Genomic DNA, 22,254 nt, shown 5'->3' on the forward strand with positions numbered 1-22,254 from the left:
GCTTGCTCAGACGACGCAGCAGCAGAGAGAACAACCCAGTGTTTTAATTTTTCCCTTTTTTCCAGCTCAAACAGACAGATGAGTTGTGCAGACATTTCCTCCGTAATTATCCCAGATTAAAAAGGTTTTATCTTTGATCAGGCAGCAGCGATGATCAGATTAAAGCATGGAGCAACTCTACATGTAGCTCAGATGTTTGATCGACATTTTGCTGCGGCTGACATGTAAACTAGTGAGGAGCAGCTCAGGGTAAACTGAGTCAGAACATCAAAGCTGCTGTAATCGACTCTGAAACGGTTGATTTTTCTGCTCTGATCCTCCTGCTGGACTCCTTTAACCTCAGACTGCACGCTGGGCAACAGTTTAACATGCTAATGCTGCTCAGAGGGAGGCTAACAGATGCTAATGAATGCTAATCGGCCTTCTGATAAATACACAGTTTCCAGATGTGCCGGTTAGAGGTCAGAGTTCACGATGACATTTGACATGTTTTCTGTTTTTGTCTCCCAAGAAAAGCTGAAAAAACAAAACAAAAAAAGTTGACTGAATAAAAAACAAAATGTATCAATGGTGAAATAATAAATCTGAAAAACCAACATTAGGATTTGAGCTAAAGTAAGAGAATATAGTTTTTAAACAGTTTGCTCATTTTATTGCCCTGTAGAGGACGGTGAGGGGAGCTGCAATACCCATTGGAGTGTTTCTTAAACTAGACTAAAAACACTGGGTAAGATTTTGTGTTTGAAAACCCAAATAAGAAAGATAATAAAGTCTCAAGAGCTATTAATGAAGAACACTTTAAAAAGTTAGCAGAAAATGTGGATCATTGAGAGGAAATCTTAAAGAAAGGAGAGCTGGTTTGAGATTTTTGCACAGCTCTGCACATTCTGACCATGTTAGAAGCTTTTTTTTTTTTGGACCCGTGGGTTCGGCCCGAGTGGGATTTACAAGGTCTGGTCTTTGTCCTAAATCTAAATTTACACAGAGGACAGTCAAGGTCCTGAAATCCTGCATCCCCCCGCTGATCAGAGCCGTCCTTGGGGGTGAAGGGGTGCGAAGCGCTGGTGCTGGTGGACATGCTGGGAAACGGGTTCTGTTCTCATGGTTCTATATTTAAGCACCAATAGGGATGATGGACGCTTTCACAACAAAAATCTAACGGATTTGAGTTCATTTAAATTAACCTCAGTGTACAACTGAGTGTGTAAAACTAAAGATTATACAAGGTTTCTATATGTTTCACCAACTCAAAGCTCAAGTTTAAAACCATTTAACCACATATATTCATACACTTTAGATCTTGTCACATTCTTACTTAATTGAAGTCTGTCGCCATCATAGCTGCATCTTTTGACTTCTCTTTCCTTTCTTCCTTCTTCTCTGTATCTCCCTCCATATTAACGACTTTCTTGAAATGAAAAAAAAATAGTGCTTGACTACTGAGTTTAAAATCCACTAAACCTCCGATTTAAGAGTTTATGTCGTTCTTACGCCAGTGCTAATCGTAGAAGCAACGGCGACTATTTTCTGGGGAGCTTTAGCCACTCAAGGAGATCAAAAGTGACATTTCTGAGGTTTGTTTGTGGCCCTTGGTCACATCTTTGTGCTTTGCACATAATAAATGTCTTTCTTGCGGGTTTATCAACAGAAATAATACAATGGCTAACGTCGTCCAGCCAATTGGCGATACATTTGCCCACAGTAAAAGCAAAAGATAGCTAGCTAGCAGCTAGCTAATCGTAGCTAGCTGCTAGCTCAACCGCTTCGACTCGCAGAACGCAATGCATGCTTCTACGCATGCGCGCGATTCAACAGCTTGCCTGACAGAAGAGTCCAGGGAGAAAAAATCCCTACAGATTACACGAGATTAAATAGTCCTGTCACGACAAAATGTAATACGGTTAAAGAACTTAATATTAAATACATAAGATTAAGACTTTTTAAGTTTTCACTGACACCTTATATAAATTCTCATTCATTTCTGAACGATTTATTGAGTCAGTGACATCAATTTGGACATAACTTCCTTTATTTTACTAGAAAAAACATCACATAATTCATGTCACAGTAAAAAAGTAACAAAAACAAGATTTCTTTTACAAAGCAGCAGTGAGAAACAATCCCGGCAGAGTTACAACTTTACATTGTTAATAATTATGCAGTGAAAAGACTCATGTTTCCATTCTGAGTTTCAGAATAAATATTGGGTTCTTTTTCATGATTTATTATGTTTCTGATCATTACTGGTTTTTTACATTTCAATGTCATCAATGATCTATAAAGTTTTTTCCACCTTAAAAACACACAGTATTTCCTGTTTTCCTTCGATTAGCTTTGTATCAGTAGCATTTATTAGTGTCTCTAAAACGTATCAGAGGCTCCGGGTGCAGCAGTTTGTTTATAGGATGTGTGGTGCAGAATCAGACGTCGGCGAAGCCGTGAAACGATTCAGCGTCGCTCTCACTGTTGAACACCTGCCGCAGGGCGGACAGGCTGCCGACCTCCGCCTGCTTCTCCTCTTCATCCCAACCGTTTGTCTTCTCCTCCTTGATCACCAGCAGCGGCGGCGTCCGTTCCAGTAAACGCTCTTGTTTTGGTCTGGTTTCTGGTGATCCAGAGTCGAGCGGCTGGGTCAGCACTTCGGTCAGAGCTGTGATCATCCTCGCCGCCTCTCCCTGGTTCTCCAGGTGCTGCAGGCTACATGCTAACGTGAACGACCTTGAAGGAGGTCGAAGAAGTGAGGTCGTGAGTAAAATGTCAGGGTTCTGTAAAAGTTTTCACACTTTTAAATTTGTTCACATTTTGTGAAAATATTACACTTACATGTATTTTAAGTGATAAAGTAAAAACAAAAAGTTTTAAAATCTCTTAAAAATCTGAAAAGTGTGGCATACATTTGAATTTTTTCCTGTTGCATTTTAGGCTACAAATGTTTTTCTTATTTAAAAAAAGGTATTTAATTATGTGATTATTTGCATCTTTAAATGTATTCCTAATAGGTATGGGTATTTGTCATGTCACTTATAATTTATTATAATAAATTTCCTCATGATAAAAATTAATTTGATGAATTGTTTTCATAATAAATTCCAATTAATAGTTTTTTAAAACTGTCCATATTGTTATTTTTACTATTTTCTTCACTGTTTATTCATTGAGAGTATCAATAAATACATTTGAAAATATGACTAAATGTAATTACTGCGACTATTGGTGAGAATAGTCCAAAAACAACAATATTATTGTTTATCGCAGTAACTTATGAGATAATTTATCGTCCAGTAATATTTGTTATCGGTTATCAAATTCAAACGCATGCCACACTTATCAGATATTTATTTGTATCCGAAAAATACAATCACGCATCGTCTTTTAGGCGTCTTTTGGTCAATCCCATAAAATCCAAATAAAGACGTTTAAAATGGCCTTTAAATAACTGTGATGTCATCATTAGGTGTTCTCACCTGCGCAGGACGTCGGTCTGGGCGTTCAGAGTGGAGCAGACTTCACTGAGCCAGCAGGCCAACGTCAGAGCCAGCTGGTCCAGTCCAAGCCCATCCAGACCTCCATCAGCGACTAGCTGGGACCACCGGGCCTGGAGACAGAACCGCCAATCAGAACATCACAGATCCATACACTGAGACAGGAAGGAAGGAAAGAAGCTCCGCCTCCACTGCCGCGTACCTGCAGAAAATCCCGCAGCACCTGCGTCACGCAGATCTCGAGCGGCTGGAGGCGGCAGCTGCATCCTGAGGGGATGAAGGCGATGTGGGTGTTGACGGCGGACAGACGGTCCCTGAACGCATCGCTGAGGTGACCGCGGTGGACGTCCATCACCAGCAGAGACCTGTCGCCGGATCTGGAGGTCACGTAAGGGCGCCACACCTGCAGCGGAGAGGAGGGACGGCACCAAACACAGACCGGTTAAAGATCAAGACTAACCCGGAGGAAAACGACCTGGTTTCTATGGCAACGGACGGTCAAGTTTAAATACAAAGACAAAAAAATCACAGAGTAATGAGAGACGAATGGTTGGAGAGATGAATGGATGAGTTTGATATGTGGAAGGAAGGAATAGACAGAGGAAAGAAATACACACTGAGGGAGGGAGGGAGGGAGGGAGGGAGGGAGGGAGGGAGGGAGGGAGGGAGAGAGGGAGGAAGGAAGGAAGGAAGAAAAAAGAAAGGAAGAAATAAAAAAAGAAAAGCTGACAAATTCAGAAATGAGGAAGGAAGGATGAAGGACTAAAAAAGGAAAGGTTTGATGAAAGAAAGGGAGGATGAAGGAAAGAAAGAAAAGAAAAGAGAAGAGAAGGAAGGAACATTTTGATGTAAGGAAAAAGGGAGGAAGGAAGAATGACAAAAGGAAGAATGGATGAAAGTGAAGAAGGATGTAAACACTGATGATAGATGAATGAAAGGTCACTGATGGAAATGGATGGACAGACTGACAGATGAATGAATTAAGGAAGGAAACGGACTGATAGACGGACAGCAGTAACTAAACAGAGACGGTCAAATGATAAATGAAGAGATAAAATGATCTGATGTAGATAAATATTTACTATTTCTATAAATTTTATTATTTTTTTTAAATCGACGTCTAACGCCAAACACTTTCCCGTTGCCATGGAGCCGCTGACCTTATCGACCCAGATCCGCAGGCGCTCCTCGTCCCTGAACCCGCCTTCCCGGGCCTCCAGCAGAACGTTGTCGGGGAAACCGTCCGGGACGCTGGACGCAGTTCCTCTGAAGAACAGCAGGGGGGGCAGGAGGTGGCCGTCCGACAGCGCGGACAGGACGACGTCAAAGACGGGCTTGTCCTCAGGCGACCCGAACAGCTGGAAGGCGGACGCCAGCTGCTTGGAGAACAGGTCCGAGTTGATGAAGACGGGAAGCTCGTCCATGCAGCCCCAGCAGTGGAGAGGCAGCGCCCCCTTCTGGACCTGGAGAACATTTAAAAACCTAGTCAGTCATGACCCAATGGGCATCAGGAATGTTTTCACACCGTCCACCCAAACTGAAATAATACTTAATAATTTAAGGGTACAAACCGCTGGGACTAGTTTTCTGTGATCCGATTATCAGAACAGAGTAATAAATGGAGTATCGGCCGATACTAAACCTCAGATATCGATATCGGAGGTGAAAGACGTAGATCAGTGCATCTCTAGCTTTTAGACTTAAACCTTTTTAAAACTGTAAATGTTCATCACTAAATAGGCTTCATATATTTCCTGGTCTTTTTCAGTGAGCTACAGTTACTTGCTTACAATGATGAAATAATTTTTGTTTTGTTTTTAATACGAGAATAAAGTCGTAATTTTATGATTTAATGATAATCATTTGAACACTGCTGTCACCTAGTGGCTGGAGGCTGGTCTTCCAGTCCAGCATGAATAAAAACAATAATAGATCCTGTTATTTGAGAAGTTCTGGTTTAAATAACGTTAAGCGGACTTTCCAGGTTTTCTACCGACCTGTGAGTAGATGGACTGGATGAAGCTGCTGCTGTTCTCCCGGATGCTCTTCAGCCGGTTGTTGTTGGTGGTCTGCAGGCCCAGGTCGTGCCTCAGCATGAAGTCTATGGTCCAGCTGTAGCAGTCCTCCACCTGGGTGCTCTCGCCCAGCGTGGCCCGGGCCGTCAGCAGCAGAACCGTCTCCGTCACGCTCAGCTGCTGCTCCCTGCGGTTCAAGACCCACTCCGCCATCTTGTCCGTCTTCCAGCCCCACCTCCTCTGCGCCAGGCCGCGCTGCTGCAACGCGATCCAGGACCGGATCGTGGTGGGGGACACGTTGGTAAGGCGAGCGGTCTCGTTTATACCGTGACACAAAGAGGAGAGGACGACGCAGAGCTGGTCGTGGGACAGAGGACCTACCCTCTGGAGAGGAGGAATGACAAAATACACCACATTAACACAAAATACTACAATATTTTAGTCTAGCTATGGCTGTAGACATCTTAATACACTTGAAACAAGACAAAACAAGTAACTATTCAGCAAGATAAAGGAACTCGTTTTAAGTTAATAATTCCTTAATATTGATGATAAAATACTAGTTCCACTCAGGTGTGCACCAATCCACTTTTTCATTCTAATACCAACGCAGATATCTGAGGTTCCTGAGCCGATAATTATCCAATATAGTGAAGCAGTGCTGAATTGACTTAAAACATTTATTTTCTAAAACACAGGCATAAATATACTAAATCACAAATATATTTGATAACTCAGCACCAGTACAACACAATTAAATACAGCTGTAGCTTCACAAGCTTGGTCAAATGTGTTAAAAACAACTTTAATTTGTTCAGTCAATGAAATTAGGAGTGTAACAGCCAATGTAGAATAAATAATAAAGAAACTGAAACCAGCAAAAACAACAGGCTGACTGCCTTGTAAAAACAAACTGCAACAAACTTTCCTTCAAATGATTCAGGAAAGTACAGATAGAAATTCTAAATATAATGTAAAATAAATAATATAGAATGACATAGCTGAGAATAAATCTGCCATTATGAATCAGGCACAAAGTCACCAATTTAGAATATTTTAAAATATTGGGACTGATACAGATACTAATAGCGGCTCGTTGCAGCTCTAGTTCCACTGGCAGATTATTTCATTTATAACATGGGAAATATAGCTTGTTAATAGTGAAATAATCCACCAGTGGAACTAGAACTGGGTTGCTAGGTGACGAGCTGGGCTTGGCTGGCGTTGCTAGGTAACGGCTCAGTGCCAGTTGATTGTGGAATTAGTCTTTTTTTTTCATAAATATTAAGGAATTATTGACTTAAAACAAGCTATTTTATCTTACCGAAGTTACATGTAAGTTAGGTTTGTCTTATTTCAAGAGTACCCAGATATTTACACAAGAAACTAGGCCAAAATACTTGGTAAAATTTTTCCAAAGAGAAATTAAATAAATGTAATTATTCGGTCCTCAGCTTCACTGCAGGATTTCGTCTCACCTTTCCAACCCCCATGATCTTGATGGTCATGGCGGGTCTGAAAGGCGGAGAGGAAGCGTCGCTGAGAGCCTTGACGGACAGCTGAGGGGACGTCTGTCCATTTTGGACGAGTTGAATCGGGACGAAGACGCCATTACGATTTCTGAGGTTCTTACTGACAGGGGTGCTAAAACAAAAACGAGATTAAAAAAGGATTCAAATAAAGATAAAAAAAGAAACTGTTCATAGAATTGTAGCCCAAAGGATTGATCAAATTATTTTGTTTTCTTTGTCTCAGTTTGGTAGAAAACAAATAATCAGGCGGCGCATTTATTTCAGAAAATCAAGTCAAAAGTGCAACAGGGAAATTCATTACTGAATGTAAAGACCAAGTGAGAAAAGTTACCTTTGTTTATTGTACCTACTGCAAAATTAGGTACAACAAACAATAACACTCAGGTTGGTACATTTAAAGCAATTATTTCAGTTAACTTTAATGATTATAGGTAAAATCACATGAAAGCAATGAAAGAAAGAAATTTCATAATAATGTCTCATGAAATAAATGTTATTTTGCCTTCAAATTTGATCTTTCTTTGTTTTCACAAATTGGACATTAACAAATCCAAATAAAGCCTAAAATTAGATCAATATTATTAATAGAATTACAATATATTGTCTAATTGTGAGGTTTTGTTCAGTGTTGTGTGTTTACCTCTCAGACACTTTATTCCTGGACGTTTGATTCACAGACGTTTGATTCCCGTACGTCGACGTCCGGGAATCAGACGTCGATGTTTTATTCCCAGACGTCGATGTTTGATTCTCAGACGTTTGATTCTCAGGTTGTTTCGAACTTCTCTCTGTGTGGAAAAAAGTAAAACGTCTAAATTAAAGTTGGGTTGTCACTACAAAAATGCCACCAAGATGGAACAACACAGAAATGTTCAGCTGTGGCGCCATCTGGTGGTCATACAATGTACCTCAAGTAAAATATGTTTTAAAAATGTCAAAATTTCAGTAAATGTTGTCCTATTGACATCAAATGTCCAAAACAACACAAATAACACACACGTATGCATTTCTATGCAATGAGTGCACAAAAATAAACAAATTATGTTTTAGTTAAATAAGTTGGAAATAACAGGAGCAAAGTGAAGCCAAGTGATTTTTTGTTATACCTTCGTCTGTTAACATGATGCAAACATGATCCGGTTTCTGCGTCACGTGATTGGCCATCGCGTCCCCATTGAAGGTGGAAAACGTACAAGAATCACATTTTAAAGCTTGGGGCAACCTGAAATGAAAACAACCAGGGAATTTAACAGGACTGCACCCTCAGTCAGGTGAGGCTCATTTATACGGGTCAGATTCTCATCGCTCACCTTGGGTTCAACTGGAAGACGGCTGGGAACTGAGGGTCTTTCCATGTGGTGTGATTACTGGAGAAAAAAAACATGCAGAATAAGTCAACAAAATAACACATTTACTCTGAAATTAAAAAAAAAAATCTTACCACGTATTTTTGGCTAGTTTAAATGAGAAAATAAACTTGCATACAACTTTTTACCAAGATACAGGAGCTTGTTTTACATTATCAATTCCTTCATATTGATGAAAAAGTTCCACTGGCAAATGATTTCACTTACAACTTGGCAAAAATGTTTTGTTATAAGTGAAATAATCTGCCAGCGGAACTAGAACTGGTTGCTAGGTGACGGTCTGGGCTTGGCTGGGGCTGCTAGGTAACAGCACAATGCCAGTTAGTTGTGAAGTAAGGGAAATTATCTGTAGTGAAACTAGTATGTTTTCATCCATATTAAGGATTTATTTACTTAAAACTACCTTCTGTTTCTTTCTGAAAAATTGCTGGTAAGTTAGTTTTGTCTTATTTTAAGTGTACTAAAATATTCCCACAAGGGACTCAACTAAATTATTTTAGTAATTGATTGTTCTACCAATTATTTTGACAATTAATCAGATCAAAAACTTTCACATTCTGCAGATTTTTCATTTAACCACCTAATAATATTAAAAATCCATTAAACAATGCAAATAAACAATTCCTTTTTTAAATAAGAAAATAAATTCAATTGCCAAAATGCAATAGCATAGCATTTTATCTTTGTAAATAGCACTTATTTACAAAGATATTTTCATCTTAAATACAAAGTTTATATATTTGAGGGTTACTTTTTCAGCAAATTGTCTTTTTTAATGGTAAATCACTTACTAAATTAGTTGGTGACTATTATAATAATCGTTCACCACAAAACAAGAAACCAGCTTTTGTGCAAAGTTACACAAAAGCTGCAAAAAAGCTTTTGTGTTTTTTGCAGTGTAGAGAAAATCTGACAAAATAAGTGCAGAAGAGTTTTGTCCCTTTATTGCTCGTTTGACCAAATTACGCCTCAAACGTTGCACTAACACCTCAGGTGTCGACTTGTGAAAGGATTCGAGCGTTTGTCCTCTGAAGAATGAATGCTGGATGGGGTCAGAGGTGAAGTGCACACATACTTGATCATGTGGTTGGCGTAGGAGTTGGAGCAACATGTGGCGAACTTGCAGAAGGAGCAGTGAACTCGTGTTGGGAAATGGATCTCCAGGTCTAGTACCGTCTTCAGGCACTCGACGCAGCGCTGAGACGGGTCAAATTCGCTGAAACAGAGACAAAAAAGACGATTCTGAGTTTCGCTTCAGTCTGGTTCTAAATTAATCTATTTCAGCTCAATGTATTCAAATGTTCACTTCAAACGTTCAAACTAAATAATTTTATATTACAGCAGATTTCAGCATCAATATTGACAAATTCAGTAGTTAATTACTAATATGGCTGTTTGTCCAAGGCGCCACTGTGACAGGGGGGTGGCAAAACTGCTTAAAAAAACAAAACTATTTTTCAGTTGCTTTTTGAACATGCTTTTATAGCTTATTGTCCTTTTCCACCAAGCAAACGGTAAGGCACCTCCTCTGTGCTTACAGTGTAACAGTTGGGGAAAAAACATGGCCGCCCGCCCAAGCAGGTATCCGATTTCAGTTTGCTGCTACATGAAAGGAACACTAAACTGATTTTTAAAGATTCTGGACTTAATTTGATCATTTTATCACCTGAAAAGAAAAAAAAGATATTTATTCTTTCTGCAAAAACACTCCCAAGAAAAATCCCTTCTTCTTTTGTTTGACAGAGACAAGCAGGTAAACAGAGGAGACCGAATCCGTTGTAAGAATTGAGTCTTCAAAACACTGGCTGGGTTTGTGAAACCAGTGGAGGAAAAAAAACAAAGGTTTATTCTGTTGCATTAAGTTTTTATTCCATTCAAGTGATCCATGTGGACATTAAAACAAACTTAATTTCTCAGTTGTTGACATAAGCTTTAGGAGCTGGGAGACCTTAAAATAGAAAACTATATATACAATTCCAACATCTGCGCTTCAGTGTGTGGAATAAAAACAATAAAACACAAATCAAACTTTGTGTATTTCATCTTGTTCTGCAGGGATGTAAATTAAAACAGTGTTTATAAACCCAACAAGAACCTTCCACAGTTATTAATCACAGGTTTGTGTTGTTTACGTTGGGAGCAGTTCATCATTAAGTTGAGAAATGTAAACGTTGCAGCTGCTGGGGGATTTTAAAGACAACAACACTCTGTGGACCCGGGAAGATGTTGGACTTCACACGGGAATGAGTCAAAAGAGTCGTGTGATTTAAAAAAATACTGATAGAAGGAAGACGATTGGCTCCTTTAAACAACTTCCCGCTTTTTGACTGTTTTATAATAATCAAAAGATGCATGGATGCATCAATTCAAGGCTTATTTTATTCACAAAATGCAGTTTAAGGCCTTAAAATTAAAGCTACAAAAAACAAACGCTAATAACTACAAGGAACTCTTTACAGGATTAAAGGAAATGTTATGTTTTGATTACTTTAATGTTTCTAAATCATTTCCAGGCCCATTTTAGTCTCTATGTTGTTAGGAGAAATACAATGTCACAGTGGCTAAAAACTAAATCAGATTAAAACCAAATGAGGACAAATCAATAAAAGTTTCCTTCAGGAAAATAAATCAAGATGCAACTCTGAGTTGTTATTTTGGTAAAACAAATTACAATTCAATTTATTTTACATTGTTGAATCCAGATTTTCTGTTGTTTGATTTGTTTTTACTTTGTCTTAAAGAAGAGATGGAGGTTCATAATCCTACCTGTCGGCGCTCAAACCAGACAGAAGCGAACCCAAAGGCTCAACCGGCCTCTGTTTGGTGCCTTCCAGTGCGAGGAGGGGAGGAGCCACATCGACCACCTGAAAAACAAAAATTAAAGTAAAGATGGCAGAAAAACTGCTGCATGTGATGGATGGCCTTTGAATAAATATCTAACCTTTGAGGGAATATAAACTTTGTCCAGTTCCTCCTTCCTCTCAGATCCAATTATAGAATACATCCTGACTGTTACCTACAGGAAGAGCAGAAAGGTCATGGTACAAAGTTTAATTCAAGAAGAAATATTCAACAACCTTAAAACTAACAAAATGCAAACTCAATTTAGAGAATTTTTAGCGAAAATCATAAACATTAAACTTGCTGCTCCGTCAGACTCTCAGTGTGACACATTTAGGCTGTAAAATGTTTTAGTTCAGCTGTGCCAAATCATCCAGTGGGATCCAAATGTTTTCCAAACTTTTCCAGATTATCATCAAGATTTCTACAATTTTTATGGCCTATTTTTAAAGTACCAACACAAAACTTTTATTGCCAATTTATTTGAGATATTTCTACAGCTGAATTTAAATTGGAAGCTTAAAACTTTGATGACTTTGCAGTTGAAGGAACCGATATGTATTGATAAATGTACGAAAGGACAAACGGATGGACGGATCAGTGGGCTCACATGTCACCTGAACTGATAATGGACTGACGTTTGGTCAGCTGGTTTTACTGCTGTATGCGCTGTTAACCACTTGCTGAATTGTTGTTGGTTGTGCAGGAGGCTCCACTAATGCTTTTCAAAGATGCGTCAGATGCATAATTTGTATCTGTTTGCAGCAATTTTCAGGTATGAGTGTAAACATTGACTGGGGGAGGCGCAGCCAGCAGCAGCTTATTAAAATTTAAAGTGACAGAGGCCCTAATATTCTGAAAGGAGCTCAAAATAGGCAGAACTGAGCAGACTGAAATCTCATTATCTAAGAATCATTTTGTGCAAAAACTGCAATGTTTTCTATTGGTCATAGAGATATGCTAAAATGTTCAAGGAAGCATAACAGGTCACCATTAGTGCAAAAAATTCATTTGCAAACCAATTTATGGAAAGAACTTAAATGTTTTTAGTTGAGAAAAATGTAAATATGAGGTTTTTATTTAAATTAAATCTTGTTAAAATTACTCTAGAGCTGACAGTTTTCTGTCAAGGTGCTTCAGAGGCAACTGATGACACAGGGAAACCCAGACTCACAGCCATTCATTTATTTATTTTATTTCTCTTTGGGATTAAAAAGGTATTTTTGAATTTTAATTGAATTTTGTTCTCTCGTTTTGAATGTTGATTTGACCGATTCAGAGCAGACTGTGCAGACATGAGGCCTACCTTGGTTCCAGGTTTGAGTCCGCTCAGCTGGGGCGGAGTGACGTGAGTTTTATGATGCAGCGCTTTGTGCTCGGCGCGCTCTCTAACGTACAGGAAGTGAAGGCGACACTTATCACAGCTGAGTGTCTGTTTCTTCTGTAGACAAACGCAGGATTATTTAATCCGTTCTCCAGGTTGCACAGCGTTAATCAGCTGCAGTGCAGCGGTGTACCTGATGGCGGGCAACGTGCTGCTGGTAGCAGCTGTTGCTGTGCAGAACTCTGAGGCAGTACTGACACAGCAGCTCCCTGGTGTCACAGTGAACCTCTCTGAAGTGAGACCAGGCCTCGGAGTAGAAGGACGAACGAAACTCACACACCTGCAGACACAAAGCAGAGATCAGATTTACCTGGCAGATGAAGAGGAGGCAGATGAAGAGGAGTCTGAGCAGAAAAACACCTGGCAGGCGTAGGGCATCTCTCCTGGTTTGTGGGTGCTCTTCATGTGACAGAGGAGGGTGGGTTCGTTGTCGAACGCCAGCTCACAGATCTTACATATCACTGCAGCAGGAAACAAATCATCACAAAGAGTCAATAGATGTTCTTCTCAAGAACAACAGCAGGTTAGGAAACCGTTCTTGCAACCCGACAGCTTATTTTGGATTTTCGAGATCTGCTCCTTATTACTGCAATTAAGAAACAAAATTTTACAAAGTTTTTTTGGCTAGTTTCTAGAGAAAATATATTAGTACACTTGAAATAAGACAAAACTAACTTAGAACTAACTTTTCAGAAAGAAATAGGAGTTTTTTTTAAAGACAATAATCCATTAATATTAATAAAAGAAAAGAACTAGTTCCATTGGATCAACTGCCAATAAGCCGTTACCTAGCAACCCCAGCCCGTTACCTAGCAACCCAGTTAGAGTTCCACTAGTAGATTAATTCACTAATAACAAGACATTTTTCCAATGTTGCAATCTGCCAGTGGAACTAATACTTTTTCATTAATATTGAGAATGATCACCTATATCTTGCTGAAAAGTTGCTTGTAAATTATTTTTGTCTTACTTCAAGTCTATTAAGATATTTTCACTAGAAACTAGACAGAAATACTTTTTAAGACTTTGTGTTTTTGCAGTGTAAACCAACCAAGGTACCTGGAGAAGGTGGATTTTGTTTACCCATGTTTTCTTAGCGACTCTGGAAATCATTTTTCTCTACAAGCTGTGGCAAATTGAGCTATGTTTTATCAAGGTTCAAACACATTTAAGGTAAAAATAACACTTAACATGTTCAAATTTCCAGACTTATCAGTTCCTTTTGGACACATTTTAACCTAAAAGTGTTCATAAAAAATCTTTTAAAAACACAACAACTTTGGTTGGTCAACAGTCTGAGCTGCCAGTTTTCCGATTGACTGAGTTCTGATTTGATTGGTTCACTGCAAAAACACAAAATCTGCTTAAATCTTTAAGTATTTTTGTTTAGTTTCTGGTTCAAACACTTGAAATGAGACAAAACTAACTTGAAAGTGACCTTTACAGCCACATGTAATGTTTATTGGATTGGAATAATATAATATCAAGTCATTTCAACAATACAATGTAGCTGGAAAAATAAAGGATATAATAATAAAAATGAGTCAAACACGTGAAGCAAACATGAGCTAACAATAGAAACACATCAGAAAACTTCAACAAGTCTGAAAAAGAAAAGACTCGATGACAACACAGCTACTCCAAAACTATCTACAATAACTTTGAAGAATATGAATAAATATGAGTCAAATATAAATGCATGTCAGAACAATAGAGCAGAAAAATATATATAAATATCTGTAGTTATAATAGCAGACCTGCTGAGTCGCTCTGGGTGTGAACGTCTTTTATGTGGCTCTCCAAGCTGAACGGAGACGGATAATGACGGAAACAGTGGGGGCAGGTGGACACACTGTCAACATGTCCATCTTCCTGAGACAACATGGAGACGTGTTGCTGCATGTGGTCCATCAACCTGCAACACAAACAGCAAAGCAACGAGAATTAGCGTTTTATTCAGCGAAACCGAATCGACTCAAAGTGAAAAGTCTCACTGGATGTTGTTGCTGAGAATGGCTGAGCAGTGGATGCAGTGGAAAACCCCGCCAAACTTCTCGTCCAGGCTGTCTTTATCCGTGCTGCATCCAGGGGCGCGACCATAGAAGAAGTCCTCCACCATTATCACCAGTTTACTGGGAGGATAATCTGCTGGTAGGAACTTCTCCAGCGTTGGGGGGCTGAGGGTTGGAGATGTGGGACTGCTGAGCTCCTCCGACTGGACGTCTCCAGAATATTTAGGAATCCTCCGCGGAGGAGTGATGGCTTTAATCTTCAGGAGACAAAACGAAGAAAGTTATCGCTGGATAAATTAAAACGAGGTCATGATTTATCGTTTTTCTCTTTTTCTATCCAAAATAACACACACCTGTAACAATAACAAATTTTGCTAGATAATGAATAGTCCCAGAAGTGATTTCAATAAATTATTATATTGTTGTTTTGAGACAATTTTCAAGTATTATTCTGGTAATTGTATAATAATGCAAGAACACATTCTCAAAGATCAATAAACTTTAAATTCTAATTAGTCATGTCCAGTCATGTTGGTTCAGAAGTCAGAAGGGATTTAAACTGGGATTGAAGTTTAAACTCACAGGAGACAGAACTGGTTGCACCGGAGAGTCTCTGTGGAAAGCCGGAGGCGCTTTGCTGAGCTTCCAGGCTTTTCTTCGTTCTCTCTCCCTCCTGCGGCGTTTGATCCTCTGCCTTCTCAGATTGATCAGAGCTTCAGCGATTGCACGGTTGCACATCTGCAGCAGCAGGAAGAGGAGGAATGCCGTCGGTTAGATCGGGGCAGGTAGAATGACGTGTAGAGTGTGATAACGTCGTTACTTACACACATGAAGCCTCGCAGCTCGGTGATGAGTTTGTACTGAGATTTACAGATCTGACAGTCGGGCGGAGTGGCAGCACCAATCTCACCTGAGGAGAGAAAATAACAAAAATATTTTTTTTAATATTGTTTAGTTTCTGGTTCAAACACTTGAAATGAGACAAAACTAACTTGAAAGTGACCTTTACAGCCACATGTAATGTTTATTGGATTGGAAAAATCTAATATCAAGTCATTTCAACAATACAATGTAGCTGGAAAAATAAAGGATATAATAATAAAAATGAGTCAAACACGTGACAGAGGAGGAGACAGAGACAGAGCTTCAAAGGAGACAGAGCTTCGGAACTAATGATTATTTTATTAATCAATTATTCTGACGATTAATCTGATAAAAAAAATTTGGCCCATTCTACTAATTTTTCACTTAGCTACTTAAGCCTTTTATATACAATATTAGAAATATGTTAAAAGATGCAAATAAATAAATAATAATTGATTATTTGTGATTAATTGATTATTGAAATAATGGTAAACTAATTTAGTAATGAATTAGTTGTTAACTCTAATACTCCAAAGAAAGGTCATTTGCTGAAAGAAAAACATATTCAGAGCAGTAATTAAACAAAAACTGTACAAAAATATTTACATTTTTCATTTAAGATAATAAAAAAACATCTTAGTCCATCAATGTGTTTTCCTTAAGTGGTGTTTTTAGCTTCACCTGGTTCAGATTCTGTAAAAAAAAATCTCCTATTAAGCACCTTTTGCTGTCCAATTATTGATTGATTGGTTAATCAAATAAATCATCGCTACACTGTATTGATAAGTGAAGCAGAAAGGGCAGAGCTTTAGAAATGTTGATGTTGGAAGTATTTTTTTGTTGCAGATGCATCCTCTGCAACAAATAATCAAGAGTTCACTTAAGGAATTATACGTTGTTACATTTTAGATAATTAAATGTTTCTATTCCGATTTAAAGATTAATTGAATTATTTGTATTTTCAATACTGTATAAAAAAGGTTTATATGAGAAATATGCAGAATGTGCCAATTTTTCTATCTAATTAATCATCAGAATAATCAATATACTAACTGATAGCTAAATTAATCGTCGTTATCTGCAGCCTGACATGAACACTGCAGCAGCAGAAACAAACAGCAAACGGTGAAAATAAATATTGAACCGATGCAAATATGTTAAAAAATGACTGACATAGGCCGATACCGATGTTAGTGCTGATTTCTCTCGCTAACAGTTCAATAAGCCACTGATAAATCTGAGTGACAGGAGCAGATGATCAACGCAGAAGTAGAAAACAGTAGAAGTTCTGAAACAAGCTCCGGATGAGGCGGAGTCGAACCTTTTCGCAGCAGCTTGTCGGGCGCTGCGATCCTGCTGGGTCGGGGTTTCTTGGGTCTCGGGGCTCCAGTAGCCGGCGGAGCTTTTTTTGTCTTCTTAGAGCTGGAGTTGAGCCTCACGCTGTGGTCATTCAGAACCTTCTGGGCCGCCTCACCCGAGACAATACCTGCACCAGAGAAGACAGTCAGGTCAAATGTCAAACACAGCCAGGTGAGTCCAGACGTGGCTGAGGTGAGAACCTGTGATGATGGGGATGGGTTCAAGCGCTGAGAGAGACGAAGCAGCAGCAGCAGGAGGAGCGGAGGAGGATGAGGAGGTGGAGGAAGAGGAGGCCGTCAGGGAGGCTGAGGTGGAAATGCAGCGAGTCCCCAGAGGACTGCTGAGGGTCAGAGTGACGGGGATCTGGATCGAAGTGAAGCCGCTGGCTGAGCCTCCAGGGTGAGAGTGAAGCTTCAGCTCTGCACCGCCACCTGCAGGACAGACAGAACAGTTCTAGTGAATAAAGGAGGTGAGCTGCACTACTAACTGTGTTTTCTGCTAGTCTGGTGGATTTGGTTTGATTGGGAATCAAAATTTCAACATTTGTTACATTTTCAGCTCCTGCAGTGCGTCAAACAAACCAAACAAATTGATTAACCTGTCCCCCTCCTCACCTGTGCATACCACTGAAGGAAATTACATGAAAACCTCAGAAGAAGACATGAGTGCAACTTCCTTCTTCAAAAAATGTAAACAAAAACAATTGAGTTGCATCAGATTTTAGTGGTTGTAGGATTCCCCTTTTCTTTTTGGTAAAAGACCATGAGCCATTTCTCCTGGTAACACTAGATTTGAGTGTTTGTTTTGGTTGTAATTACCCAGAATTACTTGTCCTCTTCCTGTTTTTGGAGAACAGAGCTTTACATATGTTGATGTTAGATGTATCTTGTTAGCTGCAGATACATACTTTGCTACAAATAATCAAGTGTTCACTAAAGGGATGCTCTGTTGTTGCATTTCAGAAAATAAAATGTTTATTTGATTTCCTGAAAATAATTAATTGATTCAATGGGTCCAGGTTGACTTTTTTGGTCCACATCAGAGTTTCAAACTTTCTAGATAAACAAATTAGAGTTTAATTAAAGTGGACTAAACAAGGCTGATGTGAATGAACTGTTAATTTGTATATTTCTATGTTTAAAAGTCAATGATGTAGGAAAACAAAGAAAAGTAGGTCAGGGAGCATTGTCTACATTTAAAGCTGGTTATAGTATTTTCTGTTGAGTATTTATTATCCAATCATTGCATACATAATCATAACTTTTTAATTCTGCACTTAAAAATTAACCACAGAAATAAAAAGTTAACAACTACAACTAAAACTTACACAAACGGAAGTAAACAATATTTAACTAATAAAAACTAGGAAACACACTTTTAAAGACTAAATAAAACTAACTGAACTAGACAAACAAAAAGTCAAAACGAAATAAAACTAAACTGTAATGGAATAATGTAAAACCCTGAACCAGTGTGACCCGGTCAGACTGACCTCCAGGCGGCAGGTGGATCGGCCGACCATTGACCGTGAAGCCCAAAGTCGATCTTGCAGGCTGAAGACATGAACTGGGTCATTACAGCAACTTACAACTGAACAACAGTTCAACATCGAGTCGGTGTCAGTGACGCAATTATGCAAATATCTCATTACCTTCACGGTCTTGATGGGAGCGGAGGTTGTGGTGACTGGTTGGGCTGGGATGTGGATGATCCTCACTGGTTCAGGGCTTTTCTCCCACTCATGATTCGCCGCAGTGGAGGAAGCACACACTGCTGCCAACGAGACCAGACTTATTAAAGATTAACAACGTATTTTCTGCACCACAAATTTTACAATTCCTAGAAATAAAGCCAAATCTACATCCAGTCCTACAATTATTGGCACAACCGTTAGAAAAAACAACTTCCTAAAGCTGCACAGTTTGTAGTTTTTATTTAAAAAATAAATTAAAAGGTTTTTTTTTTTTTTACATATTTGTTGAAACTGTCACCATGGTGTGACAGTTTAATATAAGGTAAATTATCTGTGAAAAAATCTCTGCTTTCTCCCAGTGCTCCCAGTACAAACTGCAGGAATATACTACTCAGTTAGACACAACCAATTAGAGCCTGGAGGAGGGTTTCAGCGCTGTCAATCACTCTCATGCTCACCCTCCCACCTTATTTGCTCTGTTGCTGCTTCACCACAACATAGCCTGTCGTGATGCTAACGCTGTTTAGCATTGACAGCGGATAAACGGTTTTCCTGTAACTGTAAGTTGTTTGTCCAACATTAGCACATTCAGCAGAGAGTACATGTGATTGATTGACAGCACTAAGACCCTCCTTCTGACTCTGATTGGTTATTTCTGTCCGGGAGCGATGTGTTTCTTCAGATGACTGTAGTAACTCAGGGAGGAGGTGGAGGAGATTAATCTTTTCACAGATTATCTGCCTCATATTAAACTGTCACAACATAGTCACAGTTTTAAAAAATAAAATGAAAAAACTATTTTTTTAATAAAAGCTACAGACTGCAGATTTATTACAGGTAGTAATATTACATTTCCTGCACCACAAATTTTTAAATTCTTAGAAAAAAATTTGACTTTCCACAGAAAAAAAGAGACAACAAATCTCCATCCAGTCCTACAATTATTGGTGTCACTGTTAGAAACTTTGAACAATATGTTGTTTTATGATGACTCTCTGAACTCTGACCTTTAACCATTTGCTCCTTCTTTTCTTTTAGCTTCACTGGAGAGAAGTTTTCCAGCTGATCTTCAGACTCCATCAGATGATCGTCATCACTTCCTGCCGCAGTCTCCACCTCCATCATCTTCCACTCCTCACCTGCAAACAAAACAACACCCACATTTATTTTAGGCTCCAGGCGAAATAAATAGCAACTGTGTAAAATACTGGAATATCAGGCACCTCAGAAACTCCAAACATACAAATTAAATTATTCAATGTTCTGATTTTTAGTTTTTAGATTAAAAGACAATATAAAGGTATAAATAGATTAAACAAAGCAGTAATCCAGTCCTGCAAGTTTTATTTGTTTCCCTGATTTCACACAACCAATATAAATGGATTATTTGCAGAACTCTGTGACAAACTTTAGAGCTAATTTAACCTTTTAATTCATCTAAATTAGCAACACACCATTATTTGGAGGTTTGAAGTGTAGTTCAAAAATGTCAGCTTAGCAATTTTAAGATTCTTTATTCCGCTTTCTTTTAGGTGAACGAACTCTAAATACAAACATCCATTATTATCAAGTTTTATTGATAATATTTGATCTATCGTCTTGATAAATTTTAATTTATAATAGTTATAAGCAAACAAAATTATTTACTGGAGAGACATTTGCACAACACCCTGAATAATCTAAAAGCATTAAAAGAAGTCATCAGATGTCAAACAGCATCTTCAATGACTCTGTAGTGAGTACAAACCCAGCGCCGTAAAACTCCAGTATCTAAAAGAATCTGAGTCAAAAAGTATAAATATATTTAGTAACAACGGGACAAAATCTGAACTCTTTGTTTTATTTAGGATTTCTTGATACTTTTTAAAATTCTAAATAATTAGTCAGCAGTAAAAAAGAAAAAAAATTATATTATGTCAGCTATATAAATCTGTTATTTGAAATCAACACACACAAAATAAATACCGTATAAATCAAATCTTAACCGAATTACACGTTAACACGGTGAGGAGAAAACAAGAATATGTGAGTGATCAGAAACAAAACAGATTCTATATGTACTATTCAACTACTGAATCGCCAAACTTAAATAATTTTCACCTCAAATGTAAACCAGAAAAAATAATTTCACACCTACCGTGCGTACGGTACGAGGAGTGTTAGCTCCATGCTACTAATGCTACTTCAAACACTGTTGTCCATTTGTAACTTTTTATCGTTCATTTAAATTTGCATACTCTATTAAATGATCGCATCTAATGCTGTTTAAAATTAATATTACTGAGATGTTATACTGATGTACTACCTCTTTAAGACTTAGCTTTTCAGTTAGCTAGATGAGCTAACCGACTAATGTACCGTTCAAAAACAGTACAAAAGACGCTACCTCGACATTAACAACCATAAAGCGTGCTAACTGCTAAAGTTAATGACTTTACACTTACTTTCAGTCTAATAATCCTGACGTGCGGTTTTGAAAATCACTGGCAATGTTGTGTTTTGCAGCAGACGCGTAGGGCTCTCCCTGCATGCAGGATCTTGCCCCCACCTTCCTGAGCCAGTTCGGGGTTGAGCTAACGAAGCTAAAAGCTAGCCGAACAGCTAAGTCTTTCACTTCATAAACTCTGTGTGATATACGTTTAACAAGAATATTTCGCGTGCACTTACCTTCTCTTTGCTTTTAGTATGATAACTATTTGTTTATTCCATTAAAATTGAAACCACTAAACGTCTAGATTTTAAAAAATGAAGACTGAATATATGAACTACAGAGAATTTCTGCTGTTAGCATTTAGCACCAAGAACACGTTTGAGGCTGGTTGTGTGTTGTGAGAGCGCAGCCGTATCCCTCCGCCCTCTGTGCTTTTACTACGTTCAGACGAGGCGGAGTGATATATATCTGTAGGAATACAGAAACCCAAATATTCTGAAAGACTGAAAATTAGTTTGAAAAGTTCAGTTTTTCCCCTCACTATGTTCTCATCGATATAAAACTATTCAGTATTCAATAAACTCTTGCTCAGTTCATTCCTTCAATGGTGTGTATGAAGGTTTAATGTATGCTATGCATGCTAGCAGGGATTAGCATGCACCTTCTCATAAAATTGTAAAAATTACAGTATTACATTAAGCGATTCCCTGATTGCGTTATATGTAATTTTTCAGAAAGCAGAACATTTATTAGACAATAATCAAACACATTGCAGATCAACAATTTACGGTAGTAGTTGGCGAGAGCTTCATGCATGCTATGCATGCTAACTGGATAGCAGGCATCTGGTTCTTGCAAGGGAGTAACCGATAACCCGAAAGATCCTGTCATTTTCCGATTATATTACATTTTTTGGAATGTTCAGAACGCAGTTAAATCGTTTTCTTTATAAATATACAAAAGTTAAAGTATTTATGTTTCTAGAAATAGAAAGCATCCTCCATAACACGCATGCTTTCAGGAATTAGCATGTGCTAACGTTTTGTAACAAATACTACATCCAGAGATTTCTTTGTTGCATTAGATGCAATTTTCTCCCATAGTCCTTACAATCCAATATAGCAGTGATTATTTATAAATTTCAGAATACAGCTGAGCTGTTTAACCAATAATTACTTAAATTAAACAGTACTGCTTATGGGTTTAATAAAACATATTTTAAATTTCTGTTTTAAACAGCTGCTATGTTCAATATGATAATGGCCTACAAATTC

At 38.3% G+C, this 22,254-nt stretch overlaps 1 protein-coding gene across 4 annotated transcripts; it reads right to left on the reverse strand.

Annotated features, from left to right (window-relative positions):
• Positions 1–2,007: 2,007 nt before the first annotated feature.
• On the reverse strand, positions 2,008–21,573 carry pogz (pogo transposable element derived with ZNF domain). 4 transcript variants are annotated; one of them, XM_023344767.1, is made up of 26 exons: positions 21,217–21,573; positions 20,994–21,138; positions 19,557–19,688; positions 18,508–18,629; positions 18,349–18,409; positions 17,057–17,287; positions 16,819–16,983; positions 15,458–15,543; positions 15,216–15,371; positions 14,616–14,890; positions 14,379–14,536; positions 12,982–13,082; positions 12,755–12,901; positions 12,544–12,678; positions 11,338–11,412; positions 11,163–11,260; positions 9,472–9,612; positions 8,340–8,396; positions 8,136–8,251; positions 7,670–7,817; positions 6,976–7,141; positions 5,480–5,881; positions 4,643–4,945; positions 3,685–3,885; positions 3,465–3,595; positions 2,008–2,718 (listed from the first exon to the last, which is right to left on the reverse strand). In XM_023344767.1, exons 3-26 carry the CDS (start codon positions 19,672–19,674, stop codon positions 2,421–2,423), a joined length of 3,891 nt encoding a protein of 1,296 aa, XP_023200535.1. In that variant the 5' UTR covers positions 19,675–19,688; positions 20,994–21,138; positions 21,217–21,573; the 3' UTR covers positions 2,008–2,420. The 4 variants fall into 4 exon arrangements, with proteins under 4 accessions (XP_023200535.1, XP_023200534.1, XP_023200537.1 ...); XM_023344766.1 differs by lacking the exon at positions 20,994–21,138; XM_023344769.1 differs by lacking the exon at positions 21,217–21,573 and having other exon boundaries at positions 12,544–12,675; positions 20,994–21,076.
• Between the last annotated feature and the right edge of the window lie 681 nt (positions 21,574–22,254).

This window comes from Xiphophorus maculatus, chromosome 13 (genome assembly GCF_002775205.1).
Source record: "Xiphophorus maculatus strain JP 163 A chromosome 13, X_maculatus-5.0-male, whole genome shotgun sequence".
Classification (NCBI taxonomy): Eukaryota; Metazoa; Chordata; class Actinopteri; order Cyprinodontiformes; family Poeciliidae; genus Xiphophorus; species Xiphophorus maculatus.